Source organism: Bos indicus, chromosome 8 (assembly GCF_029378745.1).
Source record: "Bos indicus isolate NIAB-ARS_2022 breed Sahiwal x Tharparkar chromosome 8, NIAB-ARS_B.indTharparkar_mat_pri_1.0, whole genome shotgun sequence".
NCBI classification, from domain to species: Eukaryota; Metazoa; Chordata; class Mammalia; order Artiodactyla; family Bovidae; genus Bos; species Bos indicus.
Window position 1 is genome coordinate 75,070,066 of NC_091767.1, and position 16,046 is coordinate 75,086,111.

The 16,046-nt window shown below is 50.8% G+C and overlaps 1 protein-coding gene across 4 annotated transcripts in view; it reads left to right on the top strand.

Annotated features, from left to right (window-relative positions):
* NFX1 (nuclear transcription factor, X-box binding 1) overlaps positions 1-4,866 on the top strand; it is a 66,421-nt gene extending 61,555 nt beyond the window's left edge. For all 4 annotated transcript variants that reach the window (XM_019966408.2, XM_019966407.2, XM_070794986.1 and 1 more), the window contains exons 20-24: positions 398-496; positions 1,156-1,222; positions 2,631-2,776; positions 3,447-3,548; positions 4,590-4,866. In XM_019966408.2, the coding sequence (XP_019821967.2) occupies positions 398-496; positions 1,156-1,222; positions 2,631-2,776; positions 3,447-3,548; positions 4,590-4,662 (487 nt within the window). In that variant the 3' untranslated portion in view covers positions 4,663-4,866. The remainder of the gene's footprint in view (positions 1-397; positions 497-1,155; positions 1,223-2,630; positions 2,777-3,446; positions 3,549-4,589) is intronic.
* Positions 4,867-16,046: the final 11,180 nt, after the last annotated feature.

Sequence of the window (16,046 nt, forward strand, 5' to 3'; positions counted from 1 at the left end):
GGAGTTCTTCATTTTGTAGACTTTCTGTAGAGTGACGTTAATTTTAGTATTATCCTTCTACTTTATTCATCTGATGTTTGGGTGAAACCTCAGAGGAAATCCTTCCCACTGACCATCCCCAGTGCACGCCCTCCTCAGCCTTCTCTTCAGACAATCTGAGTCTCCAGTGTCAGCCTACAGCTTGCTCAGAACCATCTAGATGTATCTTACTTATTTTGTTCTGTGAAGACAATTCAATATCTTGTCCCAAGTTGTTCTTATTCTCCTGAATAATCAGGTTTACTGAAATGAGATGATTAATGTATAAAAAACGTAGAACCTGGTGGGCACTCTGTTACTATGAGATAATTTTCCTCCCCCTTCTTTCCTTTCATTTACATACTTTACTCTCTTTCAGGAGGTTAGCAGAGGCATTTCATATCAGTGATGATTCTGATCCTTTCAACGTACGTTCTTCAGGGTCAAAATTCAGTGACAGTTTGAAAGAAGATGCTAGGTATGTGACTTGATACCTACTTTCTTAAGTGTGGCTTACCAGATATTTGCTCTTTTAAGATATGCAGTCCTCTGTGGTTGAGTCAGTTTTTATATATATCTATATCTATCTATATATCTATATATCTATATCTATATCTATTATAAGAAATTATATGGTATTTAATAAGTCATTCTCTTGGTTTCTCAAAACTGTCCCATTGAAGAGTTGAACTTTGGAAGTGTGAGTGTGTGTGTGTGTGTGTGTGTGTGTGTGTGTGTGTGTGTTTAGTCCCTGTGATAGGAGCTGGGGCCCTTCAAGGGTTGGACTGGCTTGCAGTGAAGGGTCTCTGGCCATGTTCCACCTCTGCCCATCCAGGTCTCTGTCACATGGGTGGTCCTCACTTGGGTGGTAACAGGTCTTATTTTCCTCTTGTCTCCTGGCCCTCTGATGACTGTTTCTCTTTCTGTCTTCTCTCTTCTCATAATTGTTTTCTTATTACTTTCTCTTCCTTTGTTCTGTCACATTCAGCCTTCTGTTATCTGACAGTTCCTGCCTGGCCTCTGCAATTTTCCTGCCCACATTGTCCATTCTCTGCACTGTATAGGCAGAGGGTGGATGGAAAGGATCTCAAAAGAGCAGAAACAAACGCAATTAACTGTGGCTATTTCTCATTTCAGGAAGGACTTAAGGTTTGTCAGCGACATTGAGAAGGAAATGGAAGCCCTTGTGGAGGCTGTGAATAAGGTTGAAATCAAAATATCCAACTCTACATGTTTCTAAGGCCAACTTGATTAAAAAAAAAAAAAATCAAGTCCCAGAAACACTATCAGTGTAAAGTAGTTGTAGGAAAAAGTCAGAGCTGCCTTGAGGATCCTTACCTTTCTCCAGAGCCCAGCCATTATAGCTTCATGGAAGCTCTAGCCTGGCTCAAGAAAGATATCTGCAGTAATATTAAATGTAAATACACATCCTAGCCCTGTGCCCAAGAATGGGAGGAAACACTCTCGATGAAGGGGATTCAGTAGGGATACTTAGGAAGACATGCCAACTCCTCAGATCTCTGATGAGCTTCCCTGGTGGCTCAGTGGTAAAGAACCCGCCTGCCAATGCAGGAGATGGAGGTTCTCCCTGGGTCAGGCAGAACCCCTGGAGGAGGAAATGGCAACCCATTTTATTCTTGCCTGGGAAATCCTAGGGACTGAGGAGCCTGGTGGGCTACAGTCCATGGGGTTACAAAAGAGTCAGACATGACTGAGTGACTGAGTACGCACATACAGAGATCTCTGAAGGACTGTTGTATGATTGGACTCACTGGTTCTTATTACCCCAAAGGCAGGAAAGAATATGTTGGGCAAAGATATAAAGTTGAATGAGTAGAGTTGAACAGTAATGGTATCAGTTCCTTCAAGAGAGGGAAGCCTGTCCTGGAGGCAGCGGAGATGTCGAGGAGGTGGCTTTAATCAAAAAAGCCTCTCATGTAGTCAGCAATAGCCAGCCCTGCGGCGACTCCCTCTTCATTCAGAGGGCATGTGAGTGAGGGAGAGATGGCTCCTTTGGCTCCACATCTAATGAAAATAGGTTTCCTTCCTGCTGTCTACTCACCCTCTGCCCTGCCTCCCTTCTGTTCCTGCTTCCCAGCAGGATACTAGCACAAAGAAGAAAATGGAATCATTGTTCCCCTCCTAATTAGGAAACCTGAGCAGATGTAGTTCTCTGCTAGCCTGTCTCTATAAATTCACAATTTTTAGTGTGGAGTGTACAAGTGAGATTTTCTTGTTTTGTAACTCTTCAGTTTATTTAGTCATTTCTTAAAAACATCACTCACTCCCCAGTTAGAGGCCCTGTGGGAGCGACCATTGCAGTATCCACGTCAGGCTCAGTTCACTTGCCCACGGTCCCCCTGGCCCCAGCCAGCTGCTGCCACATGGCTCACAGAGGAGATGCAGGAAGTACATCCCATGCCCTTCCCCACGCCCCCCCACGCCCCGACCCTTGCCCCGCAGGCAGAGAGTTGCCATGCACCATGGGCCTCCCAAACTCCGTCACCTCTTTATTGACCCAGGCTGTTCCAGGAGAGTGGGAAGGACCTCTATAGGCATAGCCTTTTTTCAAAATGATGTTTACCAGTCAGTCTTCTTTTCCTTCCATACAGGGGAAAAGTAGTAAGAAGAGCCACTGCTTCCCTCCCATGAACAGAGACCACCGCCGGATCATCCACGATCTGGCCCAGGTGTACGGCCTGGAGAGCGTGAGCTATGACAGTGAGCCAAAGCGCAACGTCGTGGTCACTGCGGTCAGGTGGGTGCATCTTGCTGTCAGAGGGGAAACTGCTCGGTGAGGCACACTGGACCTGAGAAGCTGGGCTGGCCAGTGGCTAGTGCAGGAGCGCTGCACTAGTCGTTGGTGCTTCCTTGGGCCTGGCCTTGGGCTGTTGTTTTTCTTACTTCCTTCTTTGGAAGATTAGGTGAAGAGTCTGCCTCTGGGCCAGCCATTCTGACTGATCTAAGGCTCTGAACCAGAAAGTAAAGCCCATGCCTCAGACCTCAGAGCAGACACACCTAAAGCATATTTCACATCAGATCCATCCCTTGTCCCCTTGTGTCCTCCTGGCATCATGGAAACAGTGCTGGCCTGGGACTCAGGGCATCCTCTGTGAAGAGTGTTTGCCATTAGAGGAGACTGAAGCAGGAGTATGAGCGAGGAGGGGACTGCAAGACCTAGGATCACTATCCGAATCTGGGGGAATTGGAAGAACCTCCCAACAAAGAAGACTCAAGTGAGTTTAGAGGAAGAAGGTAGTGGGCTCAGCAGAGGTAGATGAAAGGGATGAGGATTAATCAAAGGTGACAGGTCATATCAGAGAGTGCCCTGCAGCATCACGTTAAGAGTCATGGACTGGATTTCCAGCTGTCTGCCTGTCTCCACAAACAGTTCTCACTTTTCAATACTTTGTGTTCTGACTTCACAGAGGGAAGTCCATTTGTCCTTCTACCACACTGACAGGTGTACTCGAAAAGGAGAATCAGTCACGGCCTCCGCCACCGATTGCTCATCACAGACAGACAGACAAGTAAGGATTCTTTAGCTGCTTCCCAAAGGGCCATGTCTGTTCGGAGATGCCACCGAGGAGTAAATTGCCCTGGGCTGCACTAGTCATTGGCACCTCATTGGGTCTGGCCTTGGGGTGTTGCATTCAGATATATGATGTTTGACTGAGATGCTGGACACACATTTGTTCATGCCAGAGGGGTCCCAGGTTTGCTGTTTGTAATGCCTACTTGCCCTCCAGGGAGCAAAGTCACTAGCCGTAATTTCCATGGTATAGATGGTGACACTGGGAAATGGATTCAGTCTGCCACACCAGGTGATGTGGGAACATCTCACAGTTCACAGCAGTTACTCTGGAGACAGAAGTGGGATTCTAGGCGGGCATTGGCAGTGAAGGGGGAAACTTGCGTGTTTTGCTCTGCTTACATATGGTTTGAATCATTTTTCCATATGCTAGTGATTAAAGAGGAAAGAAAATAGCACAAGCAAGCAGCAGGTCTGGCAGGTGTTTTCTCAGCCAGGAGCAGAGAGGGGTCGTCATCCTGCCTTCCCTTCCCAGGAGGGGACCAGCTGCCCTACAGAGCAAGGCCACCTAGCTGGAAGCTGTTGGGAACCCAGTGGGGTCTCTCCTCCTGCTCTGGCCTTCCACACAGAAGCTCTCCAGAGCCTCCTACACCTCTGGGAGGGTGGGTAGGGAAGTGTACAAGGTCACCAGGAGGGTCCTAGCCATCTCTGTTCCCTTGGAACTGGACGGGACAGATCAGTGTTGCCCACTGGGCACAGCGTCAGCCAGGAGCTCCTGGGGCCAAGTAGCTCTCAGGACCAGCCCCAGTCCTGCCCTGGGGAAGGTCTTTATTTTGGAAAAATTTTAGAATAGAATAGTGTTAATATAGACTCCTGTGTGCCCTTCACCAAATTCCAGCAGTTACTTGCTCGTGTGGACTGCACTGTCTTAGCAGAATCTCACACACAGTAAAGAAGCTGACCCTTCACTTTCTGAAACCTGCCTGAATCGGTTTCCCCCAAGCAAGAAAAGATTGCTCATTCTGTGTTTGCTTTTCAGGAATCCTGGGAGCAGCAATTTACAGAAGATAGCGAAGGAGCCCGTAATTGACTACTTTGATGTCCAGGACTGAGGAGATCATGACACACTTAGGAAAAAAAATCATTGGGTGTGATGGAGATTTTTTCCCCGCAGATAAATCATGCTTGTTCCCGACTGCCTGGTGGACTCACAGCTCACCTACTGTCTTGACCTTGATACTTGCAAACCACGATTGTGTCAGAAATCCCCTTGTCCGCTCTGCTGTGTGTAAAGTGTCTCACTGTGTCTCACTATTGCCATGTCTCTGACTGAATGATCACTAGTGATTCAGTTGAATTTGCACAGACTCCTCACACCATCACCATGATTGCTTTGAGGGTTGGGGGAACGTAGGACTTGATTTTAGTCAAACCGGAATTTTAACCTGAAAATGTCACTTAGGCATGGCCTCAGATGTCCATCCAGTTACCCATCCTCCTCCTGACAATGCCTTGCATTCTTAATCCAAAGTGATCACTATCTTCGGAAAGACAAAGGCTAAAACTTCGCAGTCCAAAGTCCCAAACAACGGCTTGGTACACCGTATCTGAAGTCAGGTGTGCGGTTAAACCCAGCTGTCTTTGCTGAGTCTTTTGCCAAAAGCTCTGCCTGGTCTACCTAGCTAAACTTATCTGAGTGGTCTTCAGTAGCATCAGTGCAGACCTAGGAGAGGGTTTGGGGGACCTGTCTTCCAGAATCCACAGAGGGCCTCTTAGCATTGATCCTGTGTGGTGACAGGTTCCCTCTCCACCATGATGATGGAGGACATAGCATGAGCTCCTCCTCCCACTGGTTCACACTGCGGCCTCTGTGCACTGACATGTGCAGGCATAACCCCTCCTGTCTGGTTGAGAAGGAGTCTCCTGGGCGCCTGCCTTTCCCATGTCACTTTCTTCCAGGCCTGCAGCAACCGTATTGGCTTTCCCTATCTCTGAGCTCTGGACTTCTGTTTGCATATTCAGAAAACCATGTGAACGGTCCAGGGCTTACGCCAGCACGCCCCCGAGGTATTCTTCAGGCTCCTGTAAGGCAGGTGCGGCTGCAGTCACATTAGTTCAGCCCTCTGCGTTGGTACCTCTTCAACATGGAGGCCAGACTTCAGCAACTTCGTTCTGCTCCAGAAAAGCCACAAACCCCAGAGCAACAGAAGGAGAAATGAGAAGTGATGTCACAAAACTGGCACTTAGTTTTACCAGGAAAAGCAGGGCTGCCCTTTGGTCCTGACCCAGGCACTCTGCCTCGAAAGACATCAGGTCCAGCAGGACGGGTGGGAGGGTGGGGACAGGTGACTGGAGGGAGGAGACAGAGCCACCTCTCCCGAGCCCGTTTAGCAGAGGGTCAGTGGCCCCACACCCGATAGGGGCCTCAAGCATCTGTTTCATCTTTGAAGCAGTGGGTTGAGTGGGTGAGCTGTACTGCGAGAGCCTCTCCACACCAGCAGGAGGTGGAGACCTGATCTTAGCTTCCAGCTCTGCCATGGGACACTCTGCAGCTGCCTGATGGAGTGGAGCTACCACCTTCCTCACCAGAGTCCTGAGGATTAAATGAGATAATGTACATGGAGGTGCCTGAACTGTTACACGTGCTGAAACTTGACAGCATTCGGAAAATATGTAGGCCTCTCTCTCCGTCATTCCCGCCAAGTAAAGGATTAGAATGCTAACCAGCCACTTATGGTGAACACGTGTGTCCCTGCCCGTGCTGGGCTGTGCTTGGCTGTGGGGAACAGACATGGCCTGCTCTTTTGCAGTTAGTAATCCAGAGCGGGGAACATACCAGAACAAATAGAGTGAGAGTGTTTGGTCTGGCACAGATAGGTCATCAGTCTGTTTATTAAAAGCTGAGGAGCCATACAAGGAGTTTTTTGTGGCATGCTGGGAGGGAGTCAGCCCTCATGCCTGGGGGAGCTACCCCTGGATGGGGAAGGAAAACAAGCATTTGAGCTGAGTCTTGAGATGGCAGACTGCCATTTGGAGGAGCGAGGCATTCCAAGTGAACGGCCTGAGACAAGCCCAGGGCTATGGTCTGTGGGAGTTTTGAGGAAGGATTGGTTGTCCGGAGTGGGCAGACAACTGGAGGGACAGGTGATGAAGCTGGAGAGGTAGACAGGAATCACTTTGTCGGGAGCCATAGAGGGTTTCTCAGCAGAGCATCACAGCTGGACTTAAAACAGGGCAGGAGGCGGCAGAGGTCTTTGTAGAGGCCCGGATACTGTAGGCTTTGTGAGTTTCTGGTGTGGCTACCCCAGGTCTACCCCTTTTGTGTGGACTAGCCCCAGACAATAAATACGGGCATGAGTGTGGCTCTCGTCTTGACACTTCATAGACCCTAAATCAGAACTTGATAGAATTCCAATGTGTCAGAAAATATTTTTATATTTTTCCAACCATTTAGAAATGAGAGAACTATTAACTCGTGGGTTGTATTCGGTATAGAAGTAGGCAGCAGGCTGGTTTTGGCCAGGACCTTAGTTTGCCCACCCTGTTCTGGAGTAGCCACTCAGAGGGTGTCAAAGGGTTGAGAGGGCTAACTGAGGCAAGAAAGCAGCCCAAAGCTGCCAGAGTGATGCAGATGAGAGGAGGAGGTGGTGGGAGCTGGTGCTGCAAAGGGGAGAGGTCAGGAGATCTAGGAGGGAGCACAGGCTGCTGGTCAGAAGGGAGCCAGACCCCCTCAGCAAAGGGGGGCTGGTTCTCATGGGTTTGGTGGATTCCCCACTAAACAGTGCCCTTAGACCAAACCTTGCAAATCTAAGTACATTACACTGTGTGTGGGCTAAAAGGAAAAACACCTCTACCTCTTACATGGAGGGGGCCTGTGGGTATCAGGACCCCACTTTTGCTCCCTGAGAATCCAGTGGTATCTTCCTGCCCCTCCAGCTCCAGTCTCCAATGGGAGTTTACTCTTGGGACCAGAGCTTTCCAGAGGCCACGTTCTGAACTCTGGAATTCCCTCTGGCTTGTCTGGCAGGGCTAGTTCCACTCAGCAGTGGTACCACTCTGGTGTGCTGTGAGAGGCTGTGTGCAGAATGGAGATGAAAGCCGTCCTCCTGATTGCGGGGTCTGGGGTTGCTCCTGGCCATGCCAGTGGTGGACAGGCCAGGGGAAGAAGGAATGTCAGTCCTAGGGATGCTGCTGCTGCTGCTAAGTCGCCTCAGTCGTGTCCGACTCTGTGCGACCCCATAGACAGCAACCCACCAGGCACCCCCGTCCCTGGGATTCTCCAGGCAAGAACACAAGTGGATTGCCATTTCTTTTTCCAATGCATGGGGGAGGCTCAAACAGTGGCCCTGAGGTTTAGGTTTGGGGGGTCCTTCCCAAGTGGTACCAGTGTTGCTTCATGCCTGGAGACCGTGTTCTCTAAGGAAAACCTGCCAGTTTGCCCTCTTCCAGAACTGGTGGGGCAAGGAGGGACAGGCCAGAACTGCTTCACTGTCACAGACCTGCCTTCCTTCCTCAGTCCCTCACGCGCCCTGCCACACCCATTGGGAAAGTTCCACAGATGTCCCATAGTATCTCCCGTGGCCTTTTAGCACTCACATATCCCAGGGTGTTCTCCAAGCCAGACCCACCCCAGTCTGAAAAGACCCAGCCAGAAGGGACAGGGCTCCAAGGGCTGTGTGCCAGACCAAGACAGGCCTGGGGTTCCCCAAGCTAGGCCAGCAGAGGGGGCTGGTTCTCAGAAAAAGAGGATCTGTTTTCCCGGAACAGAGTTCCTGTGGAGTCCTGCCCTCAGCCCCAGCTTCACGCGCACAGCCTCCCGGGACACCCACTGCAGAGAACTCGGCTGGACAGCCGGGCCCGATTGTCTCCCTCCGCTCACTCTGTTCCTGGGCAGTTTGCTTCCAGTGTCCAGGCACTGACTTTCCCACCTGTCAGCTGAGTAGTAGTAGTTCCTGCCTGTGTACTGCCCTGGGCCTTTGGAAGAAGAGTGGGTTGGCAGGGTCTGAGGGGTCAGGAGGGTCTCCCAGTGTCATGTGGCAGCTCAACATGGTCAAGCCTCTGGAGCCTGTCCTGGGACTGTCTCTCGGGCATAGGGAGGGAAGGGACAGCCGTCGTGAGGCTGCTCTGGCAAGGGCTGGGGTTTTCAGTCACCTGCCCCCTTACACCACTACCACCACTTGCCACATGGGTGAGGGAATCAGGAGTCTTTACCTACCCACACTTTCCCAAGACTCTCTTCTAATAGTGAAGAACTATTAGCTTCTAATAGCGGAAGCTTCTAAGTGAAAGCTGCTAGTAGCTATTGAGCACTTCTAATAGCTTTCAAGCACTTTTGATACACCAGGCACTGTGCTCGTATCTTTTACTCCCCAAAGCCCCATGAAGTGTGTATCGTTATTTTCTGTTTTACCTATGAGGAAACTGAAGGTTGGAGAAGTTAGGTCACTTGCCCAAGATCACTCAGTGAATTGGAGATCTGAAATCCCTACTAGCTCTGACTCCAAAACCTGTGTCTGCCAGCTCCACAGACAGAGCAGCAGCTGTTCACACAGCTCATTCTGAAGTCCCTGAGCCTGCACAGCCCAGCAGGTCAGGACAAGTGGGAGGGAAGCTTAGACCACGTCCCGGTGAGGCCTTTTTGTGCACTGGCCATGAGGGGGCAGTGTGTATCCCCAAACCAGGGCCAGGGGATTACTTACACTTTGCCTTAGGAAAACACTAAAACTTTTTAGATGAGTTTATAACCGGTATCTTTTAAGTTAATCACCTTTTCGTTTCCTTTTTTTTTTTTAATGCTGTTTCTCTCTGCTTATTGGTATACATAATATAAGCACAGGAGAAAAAACATCTAAAGTTTCAAACACCTGAAGGGAGACCCTCCCACACAGAACAGCCAAGGCAAATGCTCAGTGGTAGAAATATGCCATGTACCTTGAAGGGAACAGCAGAGCCACCAGGTAGTAGCGGGATGAGTAAAGGAGAGAGTAGCAGGGGCCTTTAAGTCACTGGAAACAGGGCTGAGGAGTGAATGATAAGATCTGTTTCGTTTCTGGAAAATGTCATACCAGCTGCTGTTTTAAGACTATACTGTATGAATGTTCATAGTCGCTCAGTCGTGTCCGACTCTTTCCAACCCCATGGACTGTACCCCGTCAGGCTCCTCAGTCCATAGAATTTTCCAGGCAAGAGTACTGGAGTGGGTTGCCATTTCCTACTCCAGGAGAATCTTCCTGACACAGGGATTGAACCCATGTCTCCTGCATCTCCTGCATTGGCCTTGGGATTCTTTACCACTGCTCCACACACAAGCTGGAATCAAGATTGCCGGGAGAAATATCAATAACCTCAGATATGCAGATGACACCACCCTTATGGCAGAAAGTGAAGAGGAACTAAAAAGCCTCTTGATGAGGGTGAAAGTGGAGAGTGAAAAAGTTGGCTTAAAGCTCAACATTTCAGAAAATGAAGATTATGGCATCCGGTCCCATCACTTCATGGGAAATAGATGGGGAAACAGTGGAAACAGTGTCAGACTTTATTTTTCTGGGCTCCAAAATCACTACAGATGGTGACTGCAGCCATGAAATTAAAAGACGCTTACTCCTTGGAAGGAAAGTTATGACCAACCTAGATAGCATATTCAAAAGCAGAGACATTACTTTGCCAACAAAGGTTCGTCTAGTCAAGGCTATGGTTTTTCCTGTGGTCATGTATGAATGTGAGAGTTGGACTGTGAAGAAGGCTGAGCGCCGAAGAATTGATGCTTTTGAACTGTGGTGTTGGAGAAGACTCTTGAGAATCCCTTGGACTGCAAGGAGATCCAACCAGTCCATTCTGAAGGAGATCAGCCCTGGGATTACTTTGGAAGGAATGATGCTAAAGCTGAAACTCCAGTACTTTGGCCACCTCATGTGAAGAGTTGACTCATTGGAAAAGACTCTGATGCTGGGAGGGATTGGGGGCAGGAGGAGAAGGGGACGACAGAGGATGAGATGGCTGGATGGCATCACTGACTCGATGGACGTGAGTCTGGGTGAACTCCGGGAGTTGGTGATGGACAGGGAGGCCTGGCGTGCTGCGATTCATGGGGTCGCAAAGAGTCTGACACAACTGAGCAACTGATCTGATATGATCTGATCTGACCACTGCGCCACCTGGGACTTGGAGAAGGCAACGGCAACCCACTCCAGTACTCTTGCCTGGAAAATCCCACGGACGGAGGAGCCTGGTAGGCTGCAGTCCATGGGGTTGCTAAGAGTCAGACGTGACTGAGTGACTTCACTCTCACTTTTCACTTTCCTGCATTGGAGAAGGATATGGCAACCCACTCCAGTGTTCTTGCCTGGAGAATCCCAGGGACGGGGGAGCCTGGTGGGCTGCCATCTATGGGGTCACACAGAGTCGGACACGACTGAAGCGACTTAGCAGCAGCAGCAGCACCTGGGACTAGACTGTAGGGCTGAGTCAGAACCAAAGAAGAGGCTGGGAAAAGTCAGAAGGCCACTGCTGTAATCCAAGAGCAAGGTGACAGTGACTCAAACCAAGGACTCTGAGAAGTCGTTGGATTCTAGACACAATTTGCAAATCATACCTAAAGGGTCTGTGGACAGATGGGATGTGGAGTGTGAGAGGAGGAGCCGAGATGACTTCAAAGTTTGGGGCCTGAGAAATGGGAAGATTGAATGTGCCTTTTACTGGGATAGGAAAATCTAGGAGGAGCAAGCTTGTGAGAGGAAAATCTGACCGGCAGGCAGTTGTCCATGAGACTCTGAAATCTGGAGACAGGATTGAGCTGGAGATCTAATTTGGGGAGCTGTTGGCATCCAGTGGTATTTAAAAAGCCGGTGAAGTCATATTGGGAGGGAAGGTGAAAGAGAAAAGTCCAAGGATTTTGCCATGGGCACTCTGTCATCTGGAGGGCAGGGAAATGAGGACAGGGCGAGTAGCAGAGACTGCCAGAGCCAGAGCTGGGCCCGAGCTGTGTGACTCAGTGCTACAGGGCAGTCCTGTAAGGCGAGCGTCTCTGGGGCATTTTTACACATTGCCGAGGAAGGTATGGGCTTCCCTCATTTGCCCTTACTTGTTTGAACCGCCTGAGGGAAGGGACTGGCCCCAAAACACAAGTTAGGTAAGGCCCCATAGAGTTCAGGTTCCTGGAGTCAGGGGAGATCACAGACCTTGGCTGCCTGCTCCCCTTCAGCCATCCCTGAAACACCGTTTTCAGAGGGGCTCCACCGTCTCTCCCTGGGCCACCTCGTCCACCTGCAAGCTCTTAACTGCCTCCCTCGGCTTAAAAGCTCCTTCTCTAGCCTGGGACCAGGCCTTTCCCTAGATAGCCCTCAAGTACCTCTAATTCAACACACCCAACCTCCAGACTGCCCCCTGGTGTCTCCACCAGCCAGTCTACCCGAGCCAGTCTCCCCTGCCCTGGGGCTGGGCCTCCATTAGGAGTTCATCTTCCTGTTAATGTCCCCTGACCTGGGACCAGAGGAACCAGGGCATACGTGGAGGAATGTGGGGGGCAGCAAGGGCAAGAACACGTCCTTGCAACAGGAACCCCCGTCTGAGGAATACTCTTTATCAGCCAGCAAGGGTTTTGCTTGGTCCCTGGAGTACTCAGCTCAGCGGTTAAAGCGTCTGCCCGCAATGCGGGAGACCTGGGTTCGATCCCCCGCTTGGGAAGATCCCCTGGAGAAGGAAATGGCAACCCACTCCAGTATTCTTGCCTGGAGAATCCCATGGACGGAGGAGCCTGGTGGGCTATAGTCCACGGGGTCGCAAAGAGTCGGACACGACTTCACTTTCACTTTCACTTTCACTTTGGAGGACTCAAAGGCTCAGCCTTGGACATATGACCTCAGCTGTGTGCCTGGGTGTACCTGCCTCTAAACTGTATGTCTCAGCCTCTGAGCATCCCCTCACACACCCTCTGGTATCCGCCCACTGCCACCCTGGCTTCTGAACACATACACAAGGGGAGACCATGAACTCTGGTAAACTCTGCCCAGCCTTGCTCCATCAATGCCAGTGGCAAACCTGAAACCTAAAGCACCTCACTCCTCTGGGCCACATGACCCCCATTCTGCAGATAAGGAAACTGAGACCCAGAGAGTTTCAATAACCTGCCAGAGCTGGGTCAGGGTACTTGAATGTTTGGGCTTTTCACTTATATAGAGTGTACTTATTTGTTTTTTGGTGTTTCACTGTTATTTTAACTGTGTTTTAAAAATAATTTCATTTTTGGCTGTCTGGGTCTTCATTGCTGCTCGGGCTTTTCTCTAGTCGCGGTGAGCGGGGACTACTCTCGAGTTGTGATGGCATGCTTCTCATCGTGGTGGCTTCTCTTGTGGCTCCCGGGCTCCAGAGCACAGGAACTCAATAGTTGGGGCTCACAGGCTTAGCTCCCCTGCAGCATGTGGGATCTTCCCAGATCAGGCATCTAACCCATGTTTCTTGCGTTGGCAGGCAGATTCTTGACCACTGAGCCACCAGGGAAGCCCTTAACTGTATGTTCTATTCACACAGAATATATATACAGAATATATCAGAATATATACAGAATATATTTCACAGTTTAAAGACCAAATAAAACCCAGTAGAGATCATATCAGCAAAGAACTAGAATCCCTACTCTGTACCCCTTGCTGAGCCAGCCTCCCCAGGCCCCAGATTCCTTGGGTGTCAGATGGGTGTGATGACATGAGGACCACGAGACAGTGTGGAGTGGTGACAGGATGCTCCCTCCCCACGTGCCAGGCTGAGCTCATTCCGTCATCCCAGCAGCCTGGGAGGTGAGTGCTGTTACGTCCTGACCTACCTAAGCTCATACAGCCCGTGAGTGGCAGAGCAGCTGTTTGAACCAGGAGGGCTGGCCTCATTGTCTGTGTTCGTAGATGCCATGGTTATGAGTCCTGCACATGGGAGGGTGGGTACAGAGCTCTAGACCTGCTCTGGGTTCAGCACAAGGGTGGGTACAGAGCCAGAGCAGGCTGTGTGGCCACAGCCTTCTCCCTCTGCAGTTGCCAGCATCAAGGTTCAGCCCAAGATGGCTCCTCCCACCTCTCCCAGATCTGCAGAACCTCATCTGAGGAGGAGACAGTGAGACCAGGCAGACCGAGGTGCCACCTGAGTGCAAGTGGGAGAGCGGCAGGCCAGGCAAGGAGTAAGAAGAGCCCTTCCCAAAGCCAGGACCACCAAACTGAGGACCAGGCCTTCATTGGCAAAGCCCTGGAGAAGCTTGGCCTGGAGCTGACGGTGTTGGGGGGGGTCCTTCTTGTCCCATCCGTGTCCCCATCTCAAACAGAGCCTCAGCCAGCCTGAGGCAGGGGGCAGTAATGAGGTTGTGATATGAAGCTTTGAAGTGCTGCAAGAAGTCAGAGCAGGTAGGCTCCTCAGATGCCAAGAGGTCCCAGCCTCACTCTACAGATAGGGAAGCTGAGGCCCAGAGCAGGGAAGGGTCATGTGTGGGTCACACAGCCAGTCCATGCCAGCCTAGGACTAGAAGAATGGGAGAGGAGCTAGGACTCCTATAGCTCACATCCCAGCCTGGCTCCCAGAGCTGAACAGATGTCCCTCAGGAGTCCAGCCAGGGAATACTTACAGGAGGGGCTGTGTGTGTGAGCAAAGCCAAGAGCAGGGATAAGGCACCATGACACCTGCCCCACCTCATCTTCCTGCTTCCCTTCCTGCCTCCCTCCCTTCTTTCCCTCCTGCCGTGTCACCTGCCTCTCTCCTCCAGAGACCTTCCTCACCTCTGGCACAAGCCTTGGCCTCACCTCTCTCCAGGCAGGGGCAATTCACCCTCCACTCACTTCTCTGACCTTGTCTTCTGCTGCTCCCCCACTCTTGCCATCCCAGCAAAGGCCTTTGCACTGGCCATTCCCTCAGCCTGGCACGCTCTTCCCCATGTCCGCATGGCTCACTCCTTCACCATCTTCAAGTCTTTACTCATTTACCTCCAGTCTTCACACCCACACACACTTCCTATCCTCCTCTTCCGCTTTTCCTGCTTAGCATGTATCACAAACACATGTTTTGCACAGAATATCGGCTCCAGGAGAACAAAGACTTTTTAAATGCTTATATCCTTAGCTCTAGGATGGTGTCTGGTTCTCTGCCAAGAGAATGAAGGGGTCTGCGCCGTGAGCCCAGAAGTGCTGTGACCAGGTCACCTGAGCCTGACACTGGGCTCAGCCTCAGCAGGAGGTTCCAGGCAGTGGGACGACTATAGGTCTGAGGCGTAGCTCCAGACAGCTGGAGGGGTTCTGGGTGGACCCCGTGGCTGGCCTGCCTCCAAAGCCACCTCCCTGGCACCTGAGGATGCCAGAAGCCTGCAGTGGTCAGTGGGGCAGAGGAGGGTCTGTATATGCCCCTCTCATCAATGACTGAGGTCTTAGGGTCACACTGCTCTGCAAGGAACACCAGGGAAGAAAGTGGCCACCCTCCTTGTGTTCACAGGGTCGCCGAGGCTGAGAGGGGAAGGGATGGGTCCAGGGTCACAGAGGGAGGCAGCTGACTGACACTTACAGCTGTGGGCGGCTCCCTAGACGCGCCCAGACCCAGGCCCTGGCTAGGTTCCTCCCACGTGGGATGTCAGACTCACTCACGTCTCTCCTCCCCCCTGTGCCCCCAGCCCACTAATCTCAGTGAGCCGCATCCCTGGCACTCTTCCCATCACCTGTTCTCATGCTATTGCTATTTCTTCTTCATCTTTTAAAATAAATGATACCTTTGAATGAATATGTATCACAGTTGTATAAGCACAATCACATAATGAACCCCCAAATTTTCCCCAACCCCAAAACTGGAAAATCATTACTAGCTTACCCTATGCCCATGCTCCTCCCCATCTTAGCACTGTCTCTGTCTCCATGAAGGAAGTATGCCTTTTTTTTTTTTAGTGAAAAGTTGGTCCCTTCTCTCAAGGAGTTTACTATCTTTTTTCAAATTTTTGGCTGTGCTGGGTCTTCGTTGCTGCATGTAGGCGTTCTGTAGTTGCGGCGAGCAGGACCACTCTCTAGTTGCAGCGTGCGGGCTTCTCTTTGCGACGGCTTCTAGAGCTTGGGCTCTAGGGCGCTCGGGTTTCAGTAGTTGCCTGCCGAAGGGCTTAGTTACCCTGCAGCATTCGGAATCTTCTTGAACCAGGGATTGAACCCATGTTCTCTGCATTGGCAGGTGGATCCTCAACCATTGGCCCATCAGGAAAGTCCCCCCCCCCTTTTTTTTTTAAGTAGTTTCATCACATGCGTGCATGCTCAGTCACTCAGTTGTGTCTGACTCTTTGAGACCCCATTAACTGTAGCCCACCAGGCTCCTCTGTTCATGGGATTCTCCAGGCAAGAACACTGGAGTAGGTTGCCATTCCCTTCTCCGGTGGATCTTCCCAACCCAGGGATCAAACCTGGGAGTTTTATCACATATGTACACCCAAAGAATATATTGCTGTTTGCTTGTTTTTAATGGTATAATGTACGACATCACTCTTTATGCCTGCACA